Below are 19,376 nucleotides of genomic sequence, written 5' to 3'. Positions count from 1 at the left end.
CCTCGGGGACAGGCCGTCCTGGACACACCAAGCTGCCCGGCGAGCCTTCCCATGTGCTGCCACGACGGCCCCCACGTCTGCTCGTGCCGCTTTGCCGAGGGCACGCGGGGTGTGCGTGGCGTGCGTGCGTGTGTGTGCCAGGGGACGGCTGACCCCAGGAGACACGCTGGGGAGCAGGGGTGTGAGGAGGTCACCGAGCAGCTAAAGAGAAGTGGGTTATAAGGGAGACGTGAGGCAGGAAGGGGCGGGAGCTCTGTGGAAATAGGAAGCTCTCGCAATCAGAGTGTTGTTAGTGGGTAACGGGAACCGCTAGCTGTCGGGGCCCCCGCCAGGCAGCCGCGAGAGGACAGCTGGAGCACCGCCTGCTCAGGAGCGGTAAGCCTGCCCCTGACTCCGTGCTCCTTCACATGGGTCGTCCCTACGGCGAAATGTCCTGCTCGTGGGGCTGGGGCTGGCGGCTCGGACTCCAGGTCCGTGACCCGTCACATGGGACACGGGGACCGCTGGCTGAGGGGCGCCCGCCCATCCAACCGGGGTCACCGCAGACGGGTCTGACGGCCACGGGCTGTGTCGTCATCGCTGACCCAGCACCCAGCTTGCTGACGTTCCCAGGACAACCGGGCTGAGTCCAAAAGTGTCCCAACACCTGGCAGCACTGTGTGCGTGCGATGGTCCCCGGGGGGACGCTGGTCCCCACGTCAAAGGTCCAGCCGCCTTATCTGAGAGACCCTGGCCACCAAGGGCGGAGCTGGTGGCCGGGTGGGGTTCAGGCTGTCACTGGGGAACCCGCCGTTTGCGTCTGGGTGTTGTCTGAGAACAGCGACTGAGGGTCCCCCCGACCCCCGGGACCTCAGGGAGCTGGGAACCCAAGGTCCCCCAACGGGTGCCCACAGACGGTGGCACCAACCCGCCGCCGAGGCTGACTGTGCGCCGCTGGCCTCCTGCCCCCACGGTGGCTCCTGCGTGCGCAGTGAATTTGAGAAACACTCATCTGGTCGATGGAGGGTGCCGGCGATTGCCTCTGGCCTGGGGTCTGCAGAAAGCTGAAATGCAACGAGGAGAAGGAAGCGTCCCGGGGTGAAACCCAAGGAAGAGGAAGTCGGGGCCCAGCGCGTGGCCCGGGCGCACATGTGGTACCAGCGAGTTTCCATTTCTCTGCAACACCTGGCACCACGCGAACATCACCGACACGCAAGACACCCTGGGGGCTGCCAGGGCTGGGGGGCGACGCGGGGGTGGGTGTCCCTCTGGGGGACGAAACCGGTCTGGAACCCAGTGGAGGCGATGGGTGCAGCTTGTGCTGCTTTGCAAAGGTGTGTTTGATGCCACGGGAATGTGGCCTCACCTGAAAAAGGAAAAGAAAACAAGAAGCAGAGGAAGGCCCGGTGCATAAAGCCGCGAGGTGTCCGCGGGCTTCAGCTCCCGGCCTCTTCTGCGCAGACGCCTCGTAAGTGGTGGTCGTGCAATACAGAGGGTCGGCGTAACAGGTGTGCACGGGGCACTCGGGGGACGAGCCGTGGGCCTGGCTGCGTCCTGCTCTGCCTAAGTGGCCGTGCGGGGCTCGGCCCGGAGCCGTGGGACAGCGCCCGGCGTTTACCTACCAGGGCGGCCCTGGAGCAGGTCAGAGCGTGGCTGCCGCATTGTTTTTAACTCGTGGTCTCGCTGCCTCGCGATGGTGGGAGGCCGTGAGCAAGGCGGGTGGGCAGCTGCCGAGCGAAGCTTTCGGTGCAGGAACTGAGGGCGCCCCGCGCCTCAGAGGGGGCCCGCGCCCACGTCCCCGACACAGGAGTGACAGGAGCCGCCTGTGGGGACGGTGTGGGATGGGGGGGCAGGTGCAGGAGCGCAGACACCTGCGATGTCCCAGGCGTGGGTCCCGCCTTCGCCCCGACCCCAGCCCCCCTGCCCCCGCGACGCAGGCAGCTCCCCTCACATCTCCACAAGGCGGTTTATAAATTGCAATTGCAGATGTGAAAATCGGGGAGGGGAACTGGGATCGCAAGGCTGAGGAAGGAGCGGCCCCGTGTGCGTCTGGGGCACGGCCAGGAAATCCCCCCCCCCCGTTTTGGAGAACCGTGCAGGGCCCTGAGGAAGGCTGGGGGAGGCAGGGCCCAGCCCGCAGGGGGGGACGCAGGTGGCTCCCGGTCACGGTCACGCAGGGTGCGAGACGCTCGGGAGGTGGACACGTTAGACCCTGCGGTCGGACGGTTGCTTTTATTTCCCCTTTGGTAGAGAGTGAGGGGCGCGGGGGCTCTGGGAGGCTGGGGGACAGAGATGGAGGCTGGCGGGGCCCCCGTACGTGCCGGCCCAGGCACGCACACGTGAGGGGAGGAGGTGGCGTGGTCCCCTGTGGGCTGCAGCCGGGAGAAAGGCCAGGGCACCCAGCACTTTGCAATCGACAGGAGGCAGGGGACCCTGCGCTGCACAGACAGGCTGGGAAGGGGGACAGAGCGGTGAGGAAACAGGGCACATTCGAGCAGGACACATGCAGGGACATCCGAGAAGAGACGGCTCGGGGTGCGAGGTGGGGGTGGCCTGCGGGGTCTGGGGGACGGCCGGCACGATGGGACACGGTGGCACCAACAGGAACAGTTGTGTGACACGGGCCGGGGCCTGGGTGGTCCAGGGACGTGGGGTGAAAGGCGGGGTCGCTCCACGGAGATGGGTCACGGGAGTTGGGAAGTCCCCTGTCCACACGGTGTCATCGCAGGTGGCACAGGCAAACGGCTGTGAGCCAGCAGTGGGATTCCCCACAGGACGGGCCCGTGCAGGGGGACAGGGGCTGTGACAGAGGGCGCAGGGGCCCCCAGGGGGGCTCAGGAGCAAAGGGAATTTGCACTTTTTGTGGCATCCTTCCCGGACTCGACTTGTGCAAGTTGTTTCATGCACTGATGTTTCCGTGACGGTTGCCTTACAATCCAACACTAGTGTCAGGTGTACGGCGCAGCGGTGACACGCGCACATAACTTACAAAGCCGCTCCCCCGATGCGTCTCGTCCCCACCCGGCCCCCGCCAGCGTCGTCACCACCGCGTTCTTGCCGCTGGTCCCTGTGCTGTGCTTTCCGTCCCCGGGACGATTGCGAAAGTGCCCGTTGCCAGTCCTCAATCCCTTCCCCTTTTTCCCCCGCCCCCGCCCCCGCCCCGTCCTGTCTGGCCACCAGAGTGTCCTCTATGACAACGCGTTTCCTCAGTCTGTTTCTCTGTCCCCCCAGCACCTCCCGTCCTGTGGGAGCCCCATGGCTTCCCCGGCGAAGGCCGTCCTGCTCTCAGTGCTGCTACACCCGGCGTTTCTCCTGACCCGGCAGGACGAGGGTAAGTGTGTGCGGCGCGTGGCTTTTTCCCGCCTCTCCCCTTGCATGACCTGGTGTCTGCGGACGTGTCCTGCAACGTGAGTCCAGTTTCCTCTGGCCTCTAACGTGCATTACGGACGTGGGACACCACTGCCCGCGGGCTGGCCGCGTGCCACATCACGGGCGCTGCAGACAGGGAAAGCGAGGCAGAGAGACGTGCGCGGTCTAACCAGCAGCCTTCGGGGGGGGGGGGAAGGGGAAGCATCACTGCGTGTGCGTATCAGGTATTGGTTCTGATGTTGGGTCTCAGCCCCTCGCCCTTTGAGGGAGGACGGTGGTGAAACACACACCCTTAGGTCCCGACTGCGTGTGGTGGGCGTGCTGGGCGGTGGGCGTGCTGCTTCCTGGGCCGTCGGCGCTGTACGATGGACTGCAGATTGGGGTCGTGGGGAGACTCTCGGTCTCAGGGACAGCCTGCGTCCTCCAGGCTCAACTTACCTAGTGTCAAGACATCCAGGTACACGAAGCTCACCGGGCGGGACAGGGACTCCCCGGAACCCCAAACGCCCCTAAGAGCATGCTCAGGAGTCACTGCCCAGGCCTGGGCACCTCGAAATGACCAGGGAGAACTGCCCAACGACTGTTAGCGTTTGTGACTTTTAACCGACCTTTTGAGGGCAGACACGTGATTGCTTTGTGCAGCCCCGATGGAGAGCAGGGAACAGAGAGGGTAAGCAGCCTATGGAAAGTCACACAGCCAGGGACTGACAGAGCTGGGACCCAAACAAATGCACAGGCGTCTTTGTGAACGTGGGTCTGAGTGGGAAATGTGCACGGAGCGCACACGGCTCCCCACCCCTCAGAGACCAGCGTGGCTCCTGGTGGAGGCAGCTGTCTCCCCGCCCTGCAAACAGGGGACCTGTGCAAGCTTCCTGCAGTCACACTCTGTGCAGTCCTGGTGGCTTCTTGAGTCCCGGCCCCTCTCTGGTGTGTTGCACATGGAACGGGATGGACCCTTCGCAATCTGGGGGCCCCAGGTCCTGGGGACACATGGCATGTGGGTTCCTCCGTGCCACCAGAGTTCTGCTGACCATTCCAGACGTGCCAGGGTGGGTATGAACTCAAGGGCAGAGAATTGGGTTTTGCAGACGATTGTGTGTGTTAGAAATGACGAGTGACGTGGAACGGGGAGAAGCCCGCAGGCAGCCGTGGGCTCCAAGGTGGCTGAAGGAACTCACGTGAGAACAGATTTCCGTTTGGACCCCAGAGGCCGGGACACGGAAGGCCCCTGGGATGGGACGGGGAGAATGCGGGTGGGAGGCACTGAGCCCAGAGACTGCATGGGGTGACACCTTCCAGATGCACACGGAAATCACCCGCCCTCCCATAAAAATAAAAGTCTCACTCAGACACGCAGGGACCGGACCAGAAACCAGCCCTTTGTCCACCCGCATCGGGCAGGACACCCGCCTGCCTTCAAGCCGGGCTTGCAGGACGCCCGATGGGCCTGTGTCCACCAATCTGAGAAGCTAAATGACAGCTTCTGTAGCTATTGGCCCCCCAGGACTGGATTAGAAACGGACAAGTCCCCTCACCCCTGCCCCCACTTCCCCCTGAAGCCAAGCAGACAAACCAGGGAACTGCCCCAGCCAATCGCACGGTTGTCTGGCTTCTCGTCAGCCACCTACACCTTCCCCAGACCAGCCGCCTCCACTTGGGACCCAGCCACTTCCTTCTTGTCCCCAGTGAAACCTCCCACCCATCTGCCCACCCCTAAGTCTCTGTCATACAAATGACAAGGAGTGACTTCTTCCTATGGGGACAGCTGGACTCGGTCTTGTTCCCTCCTGGTTGGTCATCATGTATCTCCTCGTGGAGCAAAGGCAAGGAGTCCAGGCAGGAAGGAGAGATGGGAAAGGGAGGCGTTTCTGAGGACGTGACAAGGTCCTGGGGCCGCCGTGGTGACAGAGGAAAGGGGACAGCAAGTCCCAGCGCTGATCTTAGCATGTACGCCGTGGCATATGTAGGGGAGGGGGAATAGAGACCACAGAGGAGTGGTTTCTGAATCTGCTGGCTACATCTTTCAGCTTCTCACAGCACGGGACCCACCCCCAGTCTACACGCGAGGTTCGACCGCAGCACAATGACCTTAACTTGGGACTGCCACGAAAACACCACCGCCATCCAATGTGAGATCATTCAGAAGGATAACGCATCAGTCAAAATGAAAGTAGGATGGATTTCATATGCCCCATTGATACCCTTGACGTAGCCCCCATCAAGTTAGAAACCAGACAACAGCCGGTGCAAATGAGAAACCCACACGTGACACGAGGACACGCAGAGGAGCCAGGGTTCTAGCAGTGCCAGGAAAATGCAGGCGTATGTCCAGTGCCCTGCTTCCCGGGCGACCGAGGGGCTCCCCGGAAAACGTCTTCTCCCAAAAGGAAGGGTGCTACAGCCCACCCCCCCCCCCAGGCGAGGAGCCCCAGCTCAGAGCCTCCATGAGCTCAGGCCCCGCAGAGGGTGCAGGGAGCTGAGAGGAGGTGGGACCCTCGGGACAGTCAGCCACCCGAGGAAGGGGAAATGGGGCGGGCTGGCAGGATGGGGGGCCCAGAGCATCAAGCTTAGGTCCCAACAGAGCATTCAAAGGCTCCCAGAATTTCCAGAGCTGTCTTTCAGGGGGGACGACACGTCCATCAACAGTGATGGGGGAAGACAAATGGTTTCTTCTGTGACTTACATACGTCCGTACCCCTTTAGTTGCTTAGGGAAGCTGGCAGCCTGCCCTCATGGAACAGCAGCGGCCTTTGACTGGGTGGACCCATCAGAGGTTATATTGTAGCACTACCCCCAGCAGGAGCAGACGGATTGGATACAATGTAACCATGAAGCTTGTGGGAGAAAGAAATAAATAGCGTTAGCCCCCAGCAGGAGCAGACAGATTGGATACAATGTAACCGTGAAGCTTGTGGGAGAAAGAAATAGCGTTAGCCCCCAGCAGGAGCAGACAGATTGGATACAATGTAACCATGAAGCTTGTGGGAGAAAGAAATAGCATTAGCCCAGAACAGGAGCAGACAGACTTGGATACAATGTAACCATGAAGCTTGTGGGAGAAAGAAATAAATAGCGTTAGCCCCCAGCAGGAGCAGACAGATTGGATACAATGTAACCGTGAAGCTTGTGGGAGAAAGAAATAGCGTTAGTCTCCAGCAGGAGCAGACAGACTTGGATACAATGTAACCATGAAGCTTGTGGGAGAAAGAAATAAATAGCGTTAGCCCCCAGCAGGAGCAAACAGACTTGGATACAATGTAACCGTGAAGCTTGTGGGAGAAAGAAATAGCGTTAGTCTCCAGCAGGAGCAGACAGACTTGGATACAATGTAACCGTGAAGCTTGTGAGAGGCTGTGGAGTATGAGATAGGACAAGAAAACACAATAACAGTAAGAGAGGGTGCCTTGAACTCCCTGACGTTCAAGTTGCCGCGGGACCTTTCTGCTCCAAGTGGGTTCCATCAGCATCGCTGGAGAACTTGTTAGAAAGGCAGAATCGCAGGCCTCGCCTGGGGCTTGGTGGAGTAGAACCTGCATTGTGACAAGGTCACAGTAACCGAGCGCACAGTGAAATGTGAGTTCTGTTGTGCACCTTTAAACGCTGCTGTAGGTTATCGAGTTAAGGTCCCACCAGCAAGATGGCACGTGGCCACCCACCAAAGGAGGTACACGGGGGACATTTCACGCAGGGAGTGGGGTGGGCGGATGGTGTCCCGGGGTCAGCGTAAGAGCAAGTGACAGTCAACAGGAGAGGACACAAACCTGTTGCCTGATCCGCTGGCTGGTTGCCTCTTTTTAGCTCAAGAAGAAAGAGTGTCACTGCACCTTTCAGAACTCTTGTCTCCACGAGGGAGTCACGTTCGTAATTACAGTAAATAGCAGCCAACGACAGACGACAGAAAAGCTGTTCTTCACAAACCCAGGTAGGGAAACCGTCACCGTGACCCTTCTGCACCCCACTCGCACCAAAACCGAGACCCCTTTTTCCAGCTTTATTGAGATATAATTGAAACAGGAATTGTGTGCTTTGATGACGTACAACTTGATGTTTTGATACGTGAATGTATTGTAAAGTGATTACCACAGACAAGTTATTAACACATCCGTCGTCTCCCAGGTTCACCGTTTTCTTTCTTTTATTGTTTCCTGGGGAGAACCCCTAAGACCCACTCTCTTAGCGTATGTGAAGTGAACAATACAGTATCATTAATTGTTGTCACCATGCTGGGCAGGAGGTCCCCAGGATGTATTCCCCTTGCATAAGTGAACACATGTCCCTTTTGACCAACATCTCCTGATTTCCCCCTCCGTCCCAGCCCAGCCAATGGCCAACCACCATTCTATGCTCTCATTCCATCCGTTTGACCATTTTACATTCCACATATAAAAGAGATGGTACAGTATTTGTCTCTGCGTGTGTGACTTGTGTCACTTAGCACAATGCCCTCTAGGTCCGTCCCCATTGTTGCAAATGGTAGCATGTCACTTCTTATGGCCGAGTAATATGCCATTGTATATATGGACCCCATTTTCTTTATCCATTTATGTGTCCGTGGACATTTAGGTTGTTTCCATTTCTTGGCTTCTGCAAATCACGCTGCAATGAACATGGTGCAGCATGGCTGCAAATATCTCTCCACGATAAAGATTTCATGTCCTTGGAATGCATATCCAAAAGTACAATGGCTGCCTGATAAGGTCGTTCTGTTTTGAGTATTTGGAGGAGCCTCCATATGTTTTCCATAGTGTCTACACCAACGTGCAATCCTAACGGTGCACGACGGTGCCCTTTTCTCCACATTCTCGCTGACACTTGCTGTCTCGTGTCTTGGTGATGGTGGCCATTCCGGCACAGGTGTGAGGTGACATCGTATTGTGGTTTCGATTTCTATTTCTCTGATGATCAGTGATGTTGAGCATTGATTTTTTTTCATGCCCCTATTGGACATCTCTATGTCTGCTTTGGGAAAATGTCTCTTCGGGTCCTTTGCCCACTTTGTAATCAGATTATTGGGGGGTTTCATTGCTGATGTGTTTTCTGCTGTGGAGCTGCTTACATTCCTTCCACATTTTGGATAGTAACCATTTTATCAGATATTTGTGGTGTGCAAATATTTTCTCCCATTCTGTAGATTGCCTGTCACTCTGCTTAGGGTTTCGTCTGCTGGGCAAAAGCCTTGCACTTGGATGGAATCCCAGTTGTCTGTTTTTCTTGCCCGTGTTTTGGCGTCATGTCCAAAAACATAATTGCCAAGGTCAATGTGAAGCTCCATTTCCCCCGCGTTTTCTTCTAGTGGTTTTATAGTTTTGGGTCCTATGTGTGAGTCTTTAACGCATTTTGACTTAATTTCCATGTGAGATAAGTTTCCTTCTAATGTATGTGGATATCCAGTTTTTCCGTTATCCTTTAGTAAAGAGATCATCCTTTCCTCGTTGTGTGTTCTTGGCAGGTAGTTCTGTTAACGTGCTGTTGGACCTGGTTTGCTAGTATTTTGTTAATGATCTTTACGTCCACGTTTATTAGCTCAATGGGCCTGTAATTTTCTTTCTTTGCGTCGCGATTAGGGAGATGCTGGTCTCATAAAATGAGTGTGGACGTGCTCCCTCTTCTATTTGGGGGGAAGAGCTTAAGAAGGATTCGTGTTACGGCTTCTTTGGTGGTTTGGTGGACGTGGAAACCACAAAGCCATCTGGTCTACGACCCACTTGGAACCTTCCACTGCCAATTATTTTGTTTCTGCCTCTCCCCCAGGTGGAGCGGGCACAGCTGCCCGAAACTTCTCGTGTCTTATCTACGATGCCGATTTCATGAACTGCACTTGGGCCAAGGGCCCATCAGCCCCCGATGATGTCCAATATTTCTTGTATCTGAAAGACTCAAAGTAAGTGTTCACCTCATGCGGAGACGATGAGAAATACAGCAAAAAAAGAAAGAAATGTGTTGATTGTTGCCGGAACCCTTTGGAATCTTACAGGAAGAACCCGCACGAAAGAGAATGTCCCCGTTACGCAGAGGACGCAGGAACCCACGTGGGATGTCACTTCCAAAACCTGTCACAGTTAGCGTTCAACACGTACTTCCTGGTTAACGGGACCAGCCAACAGACAGGAATCCAGTTCTTTGATACTATTCTGTCGATTCACAAAATAGGTGAGAACCAGAACAAGATGTCACCATTGCTTAGCACGGTCAAACCATTTGCATTGAGATCGGCATACGTTTCCTAGAGGGGCTGTCACAAATGGCCCCCGACTTGAGGCCTAAAAAGATGAGAATGTAGTGTCCCCCAGATCAGGAATGTGACATCAAGGTGTCCCAAGGCCCTGGTGCCCCCCGCCCCAGGAAGCCAAGGCTCTTCCAATGCTCCTCCAGCCCCCGTGCCCGGTGCTGGCGCAGCCTGGCGCTGACAGCAAAGCCCGGCCCTCCCAGGACAAAAGCGAGGACAGTCGGTCAGACCCGCAGGTGGGGGGCCCTGGCCCTTTCGGGGACATCCCCATGTGGCTGCAGGCACAGCTTTCTTTTGCCTTATCGGGGGCGGTGCAGTGACACATCTCCCCAAATTAGAGAGACAGCCACCGCGGAGAAGCAAGCAGGCAGATTCTAGAGCAAATCCTGGACGTAGGCTGCAGGGCTTCCCAGGCTTTGCTCCCTGGTTAGGGGTCAACTCCCGTTGCTGAACGTGACCTTGTGGTGTGTCCCTGAAGGATTGTCAAGCGGCCTGCTGCTTGTCATGATATCCAGAGCGGTGGACTGTGTGCTCGGGGTGCTGGCTCGTCATCGGGAGACGGGGTAGGAGGTTTCATAGGGAAATTCAGAAAATGCCCGTTCTGCCGTTAACACCCTGGGGTCGGCCACGTGCAGGCTCACCTGCTGGGGAAGCTGCTGCCGTGTGCCCCTGGCCAGGTGGCAGGTGTCCCGGGTCCTGAGCACACGGCTCCACTCCGCAGGAGAATCGGGTGCCTCCCTATTTAAGCCAACAAATGCAAACACTATTTCCAAACGCCATGCGGCGATCTCTACTGAGAAAACGACGTGTGGTCTGCGTCCTGGCACGGAGGTCCTAACGCTTTGGGACTTTCCTGTGAGGAGAATGATAACGGGGCCTTTAGTTACGTTGATAAGGTGACTTTTGGGAGGACCCCGGGCTGGTGGACGGGGACCCAGCCAGCGATGAGAAGCTGGAACTGTCAGCCCCACTCACCTGAACGTGGGGGGAGAGGAGACGAGCTGGAGATCGGCGTCAGTCCCTCTACGGGTAGTGATGCAATCAGCTGTGCCTACGTCAGGAAACCGTCAGAAAACCCAAGAGGATGGGGTTCGTGGAGCTTCCGGGTCGGTGAACCCACGGAGATTTGGGGACGGTGGCCTTTTCTTTGTGCTGAGCTTGGACATGCACGCTGTGATTTGCAGTGACGCTGTAGGTCCAGGGAAATGTGGCCCATGGACCAATCGAGATGTAGATTCCAGGTTTACAGTCCCAAGAGAAGAGGTGTCCCTCGGCCAGTGGCCCGAACGTACCCTCCAAGGGTCCCATAGTGGAACCGAGTCGTCTCAGTGTCCAGAACGGCATGGGCGACAGTGACAGAGGGTTCACTCGCAGGGCTCCCGTCCTGTTTGCTGCTGGAACCACCGAAGGCGTCACCACTGAATATCCATGTCTCGTTGACGGTGCGGGGGTCCCCCCTTCCTTTCACATATGCACCAACGCCCCCAGTCAGCAGCCGTGCCTGTGCTGGTGCCGTGGGGACCCTATTCTCCCGTCGCCCTTACTTTGGGCGACCCCAGCCTGTCGGCCAGACGGCCGTGTGTCCCCATGCCGGAACCCGCACTGCGGCCGCCGCCCTCTCCGTAGAAGCCACAGCCCCCAGCCGATCGCCCAGCCTGGGCGACTGGCGTGTTGGCTTTGCTTCGGGTTTGGGTTATTTTGCCAGCTCTTTCTCTTCTTTCCAGCCCCCGCCCCAGGCTGGTCTCTCGAGGACAAGCCGTATCCTGACACTGTCTTTCCTGCCAAGGCAGCCCCGTCTCCCGACCTGCAGGCTCAGGGTCCCATGGGTGGCTCCAGGCCCCTCTGATGACACACGTGTGAAAGGAGCCTGTCTCTGGCCTGCAGACCCACCACGGACTCCCTCCCGCCCTGGGCTTGCGGGGACCCACCCTTCCTCTCCTCGGCCCATCGCAGCCTATCGGTCGCCTTGCAGCGCCAACCGTCCTGGTGACCGCGGGGAGCTGCCCCTCGGAGCCAGGCGGCCCAGGGAAGCCTTGGGGCTCAGGGGTGTGTGCTGGGTTCTCGTTACAGAGAAATACAGCCCCCCCCATAACATCTCCGTGCACTGCAACAAATCACGCTGCCTCATCCAGTGGGCAAAGCCGCGCACCCGACGGCGAGTGTCCGACTTGGAGTTCCAGTTCCAGCTGGACATCCGGACCCAGGTGAGCGGCACCCGGGCACAGGACACGGGAGGGTGACACACTGGCACCAGTGCAGGGTGGCACTTGAGCTAACAGCAGCTCCAAGTGGACGGTCACAGAGCCAGGTGGCTTCATACGGCTCCGAGGGGTGGATGCGCACAGGCTGGTGCAGAAACGGGAGGACCCGTGGTTAGGTGGCCACCTGGGCCCAGTGTACATGGAGGAAATCTCTGCTCCATGTCCCCTGGGTTTTCACGAGGACGTCACCTGCTCAGGTCTACAAGGAGCCGTGATCAGGGAACGTGACCCACTGCCCTCTCCCCACGCGGCCACGGTCCACTCCAGGGTGGTCATGAGCTGAGACACGTCGGCCCTCCGCTCGTCCCTGCCTCTGTTGGTGCCTGTCACTGCATTCCCAGGGGACAATGGACACAAGCGTGAAGAACCTCCCCATGGAAACCTTTTCTGATCTGTGCCCTGTTTGGTTTTTCTAGGACAACGTGCAACCCTGTGCCCATCAGCTGGTGAGTTACAAACCCTCACTCCCTGTCGGCGGGGATGAAGGGGACAGGAGGAAGTGCCACCAGGGGAGAGCGGCTCCCGGGGCCACCCACTCAGGGACGCAGGGACGCAGGGCCCCCCGGTCGCCTCCACGGGCAGGTTGCCCCTGGGCTCAGTGTCACGGCCCGGTGCTGAAATTTGTCACGTTTATTATGTCCGGTGAACTTCATGTCCTATTCCTCCTCCACCCACGTTGCTCAAGGACACGTTCCTTTGCCTGTTGAGATGATTTCTTCCTACAAAACCCCAACGAGCGTTGGGTTCTCTAGCGTCCCTCACGGGCTTCGTGCCGCGTGCCCTGACGGCGGGGTCGTGCCTGCGTCTCTGGGCACGACCGCAGCAGCTCACGCGTATCACTGTGATCACTCCTGCAACAGCTCGCGTCCGCAAAGACGCACGTGAATTTTGTAAACCACGTCCGGGTCTCCAGGCAGCACGGGTACTCCGGCCTGTGACGACGCGGCGTTGCTTTCGTAGCCAAATCCCCATTTTCGTTGCACAGCTTGCGTGCTCGGACGGGGCGAGCGTGCCTGGGAGTGTCTCGTCCTCGTCAGTTGTGCAAATGAAAAGGCAACCCCCTCCCCCAACACACCCTTCTTCTTTTTCAACACAGGTGACGAGTGTCTCTCACTCTGTGTCTTGTCCAAAGGTGGAGGTGTCTGGTGCTTTGGAGAATAAATACAGCTTCCTGAACCCTCCGCCCACAGTCAGACATGCTGTGAGAATAAGAGTCGCAGACAGCAGGCTCCTGCAGTGGAGTGAATGGAGCGAGCCGGTTGCATTCGGTACGTGCATGTCCCCAAAGCGTGGCTGCACGTGTCCCACACCTGCTTTTATCCCTGGGCCGTTCCGAGCGGCTTGGGGGCCTGAGGAGGGCCTGGACCCAGGCCTCTGCTTCTTTCTTTCCCTGATGCATGGGAAAGGCTCACGAGCTGGACCCCTGAGGTCACCAAAGGAAGGGACACAGGAAAGTCCCCTCCCCATCAGGAAAGGCCCACGTCAGACACTGCCCAGTCTTGGCCCCTGGTGAGGATAACGTTGCCATCAGAATCGGGGCTGTTTCCTGCTAATCAGAACAGAGCTGTTTCAGGAATTGAATGCACCAGAGAGCCAACGGGTTTCCTGCCTCCGACTTTTATGCGTTGGTAAGAATGGAGCGGTGCGGGCCTGCAGCCAGGCTGGGACCTAGAAAGTTTCCGTTCCCCCCACCCAGCCCTGGACACTGGCCAACGTTGCCAGCGGTCGGCGAGCGTTGTTCTGCGTGCCGCTCCTTCCCATCCCAGATGCAGGAGTTTCACGGAGCGGCCGGGGTACAATTTGTACGACACACACACCCACACAGACACACACACACACACACACGATTTCACAGTCTAGAATTACCAACAGGTAACCGTCACCCTCTGAAAAATCACATGCTTTGGTGCATTCACTAATACCCTGAAGGCAGTGACAAGGGGGAAACTATTTGCAAGCCATATAGCGGATGCATCCAACACCAAGAAAGTACTCTGAGAAGTCAGCAAGGAACACGTCAACAAACCAATGGCGAAAGCGAGTAGAAACATGGGCCAAAAAAAAAAAAAAAAAGTGCTGATTCCACGTGACAAGCAAAACCCAAAGCCTCAAACTGTGTCGAAAGGGTCTGCCCGGAACTGTGCTTTCCTTTTCGCGTGGCCCTTTCTGGGCTGGGGTGCTGGTCTCTGGCTTGCGGCCTTCTCGCGGCGCTTTCTATGTTTGGGGTACTCACGGGCGCAGGGTCATTTTGTCCCCAGGGTTCGGGACTGGGAACTTTGTCTGCAGATGTCCCTGCAGCTCTGGGTGCTTTTCCTCAGCTGGCAAGCGTGTGGGAACCAGGGGGCCAGGGGAGCTGTGAGAAGTCGCCCCAGACGGTAACCTGGTGTGTCACCATCTCTCTCCCCCAGGCTCTGAAGAACGGGAAGCCAGCCCAGTTCTTATGTACACGCTGGTGGTCGTAGGGACCCTCATCCTCTCCCTGATTCTCGGCTTCGTTCTAAAAAGGTATTAACAGTACGCAACCCAGCTCCCAGGTCGGCCTTACCCCTGCAAGACGCAGAGGCACGTTGCAAAGTCGGCCTGTGCCTCTCGCCCGGAGGAGCTGCTGGCGGGTCAGCGTGGGGTCTTCCAGCAGGAACCGCATGTGGGAGAGGGGAGGATGGAGGAGAGACCGAAAAACACAGTGACACGCAGAGCAGGCAGACGGCCCGGGTTTCCACCGCGGTATCAGTGGTTCATGGCGGTCCACGTGGCCAGACAACCAAAGGGGGCCTTCTCCTGGGCCCCAGTGGGCACCCAGTCCCCGACACTGGACCCCTCGGAGCTCAGCCAGCTTCACCTTGTCCCTCAGAGCCTGGGATGAGCCCCCGCCTGCCTTCATCTGTCCCCACACGACTCACGGAGCCCTCGGGGTCCACCAAGCCCACCCCCTTTCCAGGACTTGTCCTGGGACCCTGCCTCTGGCTGAGTGTCCACCCTGCAGCCACCACCACCCTCCACACACAATCAGCATCTTACGAGCACCTCTGTGGCCGTCCTTACATCGTCTCAGCCGTGTGTCCTCAGCAGCGAGCGTGGGCTCCGGCCACCTCACTAGTGCGATGGCATGAAGCACATACAGGAGAAATGACAGTGTCAGCTGCACGACGGTCCTGCAGGAAGTAAGGCGGCCGCGGGCATCCACCTGAGGTCCCTGCCCCCAGAGCTCCCGTCCTGCTGCTGAGCCCTGTGGTCACTTCCTCCTGAAGTGACACGAGTGAGAACGGCATACGAATGTGGCATCGGGACCAGGAGAGAACGCCGTCCCGTATGCCGGGTGTGCTGGCAGGGCACCACTGTCCCCGGGCTCAGCCCTGCCACCAGTCACGGGGATGGGGACACACTGCGTGCCTTTGAGAGTTATCTGAAGAAAAGCTCTGTGAGTGTCCTATGGGCACCAGAAAAACAAGTGACTACAAACCAGGCACCTCACAACCGCAGACACCCATCCTCCCCCGGCCTGGAGACCAGGAGTCTGCCCTCAAGGTGTCCCAGGGCCACACTCCCTCCGGGGGCCCCAGGGGACGGTCCCTCCTGCCCCTTCCAGCTCCTGGGGGCTCCAGGCGTCCCTGGGCTGGTGGCCGCCTCCCTCCCATCTCTGCCTCCATCTCCACGTGGCGTCCCCTCTGTGTCTGTGTCCCTCCTCTTCTGTCTCTGATGAGGACACTGTCATTGGGTTCAGGGTCCCCTGATCCAGGACGACCTCGTCTCAGACCCCTCACTCAGTCCCATCTGCAAAGGTCCTGTTTCCACACAAGCTCCTGTCCCCAGGTGCTGGGGGTCAGAACCTGAATATAATGCCTTTGGGGCCACCGTTCTGCTCAGCACAAACACCAGATGATGTCTTAGAACTGGAGCTTCCCTCGACGCCGTGAAAAGGAAATAAACGCCCCTCAGAAAACGCAGCAACACTCCAATGCTTCACCAGGATGAAATGCGCTGGTTCTGTGACAACACCAAAACCAAGTGACAGAACGTGAACCCAGCCCATGGAAGGAAAGCTGCCCTGCCAGAAGCCATGGGATTCAAGTTTGGGTGGAGGGACACGTGCCTTCCGAGGACCCCAGCCTTTTAATGCCCGAGACCCTGGACGCCCCCTGGCTTCCTGGAGTGGACACCCCCCCACTCCCACCCGTGGGTCCAAGGGACAGAGTGAAGGTTCTGGGAAGACCCTTGTGGCCATCACTCCATCTTCTTAGGGTGCTTGCTGCTGTTTCACTTATCTGAGCCTTGAGTCGGTCCCTCTCTGATTGTTAAATGAAATTGCTGTGAAGACGAGTCCAGATGCATGTCACGGGCACGACAGAGTGTCATGTTTTGGTGCCAAGATGAAATTGGACATCGAGGTCCTTTCTTCACACTTTTCTTGTCTTACCAGGTTTCTCCAGAAGTACTGTGTTTGCACGCCAATTCCGGGCATCAAAGATACATTGAACGAAAACCATGAAAGCGACAACCAGGTATGTATGGGGGTGCACAGGACAGAGCCAGGATGCAGAGGGACACAGCGACCCTCGGAGGGGCCGTCATCTCCCCCACCTCCAACGCAGTGGGACCAGCATGTGGCTGGAACCCTGTGACCCGCTCGCTGGTGGCCTCCTGGGGTCAGAGGTTACGTGTCTGTGAGCGGTGTCTGGGGGAATTAGGAGTGGGCAGGAGGAGAGAAAAGATGGAAAGAGACTCGGGGAAGAGAGACAGAGAATAGACGGTGGATGGATGGATGGATGGATGGATGGATGATGGATGGATGGATGGATGGATGATGGATGGATGGATGGATGGATGGTGGATGGATGGATGGATGATGGATGGATGGATGGATGATGGATGGATGGATGGATGATGGATGGATGATGGATGGATGATGGATGGATAGATGATGGATGGATGGTGGATGGATGGATGATGGATGCATGATGGATGGGTGGATGGATGGATGGATGATGGATGGATGATGGATGGATGGATGGATGGATGGATGGATGGATGGATGATGGATGGATGGATGGATGATAGATGGTTGATGGATGGATGGATGGATGATGGATGGATGATGGATGGATGGATGGATGATGGATGATGGATGGATGAATGGATGATGGATGGATGGATGGATGGATGGATGGATGATGGATGGATGGATGGATGGATGATGGATGGATGGATGGATGGATGGTGGATGGATGGATGGATGATGGATGGATGGATGGATGATGGATGGATGGATGGATGATGGATGGATGATGGATGGATGATGGATGGATAGATGATGGATGGATGGTGGATGCATGATGGATGGGTGGATGGATGGATGGATGATGGATGGATGATGGATGGATGGATGGATGGATGGATGGATGATGGATGGATGGATGGATGGATGGATGGATGGATGGATGGTGGATGGATGGATGGATGATGGATGGATGGATGGATGATGGATGGATGGATGGATGATGGATGGATGATGGATGGATAGATGATGGATGGATGGTGGATGCATGATGGATGGGTGGATGGATGGATGGATGATGGATGGATGATGGATGGATGGATGGATGGATGGATGGATGATGGATGGATGGATGGATGGATGGTGGATGGATGGATGGATGATGGATGGATGGATGGATGATGGATGGATGGATGGATGATGGATGGATGATGGATGGATGATGGATGGATAGATGATGGATGGATGATGGATGCATGATGGATGGGTGGATGGATGGATGGATGATGGATGGATGATGGATGGATGGATGGATGATGGATGGATGATGGATGGATGGATGGATGATGGATGATGGATGGATGAATGGATGATGGATGGATGGATGGATGGATGGATGGATGGTGGATGGATGGATGGATGATGGATGGATGGATGGATGATGGATGGATGGATGGATGATGGATGGATGATGGATGGATGATGGATGGATAGATGATGGATGGATGGTGGATGGATGGATGGTGGATGCATGATGGATGGGTGGATGGATGGATGGATGATGGATGGATGATGGATGGATGGATGGATGGATGGATGGATGATGGATGGATGGATGGATGATGGATGGTTGATGGATGGATGGATGGATGATGGATGGATGATGGATGGATGGATGGATGATGGATGATGGATGGATGGATGGATGAATGGATACATAGATAGATAGATGATAGACAGATGATAGACAAATAGATAGATAGATAGATAGATAGATAGATAGATAGATAGATAGATAGATAGATGGGGGACGGATAGATAGTTACATAGATACATACATAGATAGATCCAGAGATAAATAGAAGAGACAGGACCAAGACAGAAAGGAGTCTGACCTTGCCTCATAGAGGAAGTGCCCAGACAGGGTAAAGAAGCACAAGGACAGCGTGACCTCTGCTCCCGAGACACCCTTGAGGGCTCCCGTCACGTCCCGCTCTCCCTGGTGGCTTCTGCTAGTGGCTCTGGCTCTGTCCCCGGGGCCACCTGCAGGGGGCTGTCCCCTGTCCTGCAGGTCACATCCTGCCGCTCACATCTCACTCAGCATGCCCTTGACATCTGCTGATTGCCATCAGCCCACCTCCCGGCCCCTCCGGCGACCTCTGAGGCCTTGACTATCTTATTGGGCCAGGACGAGCCCTCCCTTTTTCTTGGAGCTCTGTGCTGCCCCAGGACCTTTGCACGTGCCGTGCCCTACACCGGGATGTCCCTTTCCCAAGCCCTCCGTGGGGCCGTGCTGTTCATCCGCCAGCTACCTGGTCGGCCCAGCAGACAGTCTCTGGCTTCTGTCTGCCACCCGGTCGGCCGGAAACCTCACAGCGCCTCCTTCTGTCCTCCCCAGGTCGTCTGGGAGGCAATGGCACTTGATGCAGGAAAAGGTAACAATGAAGACGTGTTGACGGTGCAAGAGGTCACAGACTCCACAGCAACCCCATGAATGTCACAGGTGTCCCCCCTGTCCCCGGTTGTGCTGGCACTGGTGTATGTGCGTGTGTGTCTTTCATTGTTTCCAGCATTTGTACAGCTTTCTATTTTTTTAGTTTTTTTTACTCTAAAAAAAAATGTGATTTTTTTTCTTTTCCCAACGATACTTATAGTTGTAGGGATGGTGTGATGCCCTTCGAACGTCCTCCACGCACAACCACACCTTCCAGTAAGTCAGGGGTCCTCCCAGCCTGCAGACGGCAGGGGCGGGGACATGGGTGTCTGTGGCCTCAGGTTGTCCTGTCACGTCCCTGTCCCCCTGCCTGTCTGCCGGCCCTGGCTTAGGAAGGTGTGGGTTTCCACAGTCGTTCCGCATGCGTGACGACTCCGTAATGTAACAGAGCACAGACGTGTCACCTTAGAGCCAATGGGCCGTCCCGCCTCCTTCCCAGAAGGATGCTTGTGGTGACATTGGAACTCCCAGATGACCAAACAGCATCTCCCAGCTCCAGGTCCCTAACATAATCGTATAAGCAAAACGTCCGATCACAGTGTCACAAGCATCAGG

General features: G+C 56.9%; 1 protein-coding gene across 4 annotated transcripts; it reads left to right on the top strand.

The window, feature by feature from the left end:
• Positions 1 to 206: 206 nt before the first annotated feature.
• LOC308494403 (granulocyte-macrophage colony-stimulating factor receptor subunit alpha-like) lies at positions 207 to 18,973 on the top strand. Of its 4 annotated transcripts, none has more exons than XM_081042211.1 (12): positions 207 to 375; positions 3,211 to 3,310; positions 5,376 to 5,518; positions 7,147 to 7,270; positions 9,100 to 9,229; positions 9,323 to 9,498; positions 11,645 to 11,778; positions 12,252 to 12,281; positions 12,968 to 13,103; positions 14,244 to 14,340; positions 16,253 to 16,334; positions 18,726 to 18,973. In XM_081042211.1, the coding sequence occupies exons 2-12, from the start codon at positions 3,235 to 3,237 to the stop codon at positions 18,819 to 18,821; spliced, it is 1,224 nt and encodes a 407-aa protein (XP_080898337.1). In that variant the 5' UTR covers positions 207 to 375; positions 3,211 to 3,234; the 3' UTR covers positions 18,822 to 18,973. The 4 variants fall into 4 exon arrangements, with proteins under 4 accessions (XP_080898337.1, XP_080898335.1, XP_080898338.1 ...); XM_081042209.1 differs by having other exon boundaries at positions 292 to 375; positions 12,932 to 13,103; positions 18,726 to 18,972; XM_081042212.1 differs by lacking the exon at positions 207 to 375 and adding an exon at positions 1,112 to 1,447.
• Positions 18,974 to 19,376: the final 403 nt, after the last annotated feature.

The sequence above is a fragment of the Rhinolophus hipposideros genome, assembly GCF_964194185.1.
Source record: "Rhinolophus hipposideros genome assembly, chromosome: X".
NCBI lineage: Eukaryota > Metazoa > Chordata > Mammalia > Chiroptera > Rhinolophidae > Rhinolophus > Rhinolophus hipposideros.
This window is presented reverse-complemented; position numbering and strand designations above follow the sequence as displayed.

Bases quoted from the DNA above. Each gene is read 5' to 3' on its own strand.
- LOC308494403 (XM_081042210.1), top strand. From the start codon at position 3,235: ATGGCTTCCCCGGCGAAGGCCGTCCTGCTCTCAGTGCTGCTACACCCG. The intron at 11,779-12,251 runs GTGAGCGGCACC...TGGTTTTTCTAG, and splicing joins AGCTGGACATCCGGACCCAG to GACAACGTGCAACCCTGTGC. The intron at 16,335-18,725 runs GTATGTATGGGG...TGTCCTCCCCAG, and splicing joins ACCATGAAAGCGACAACCAG to GTCGTCTGGGAGGCAATGGC.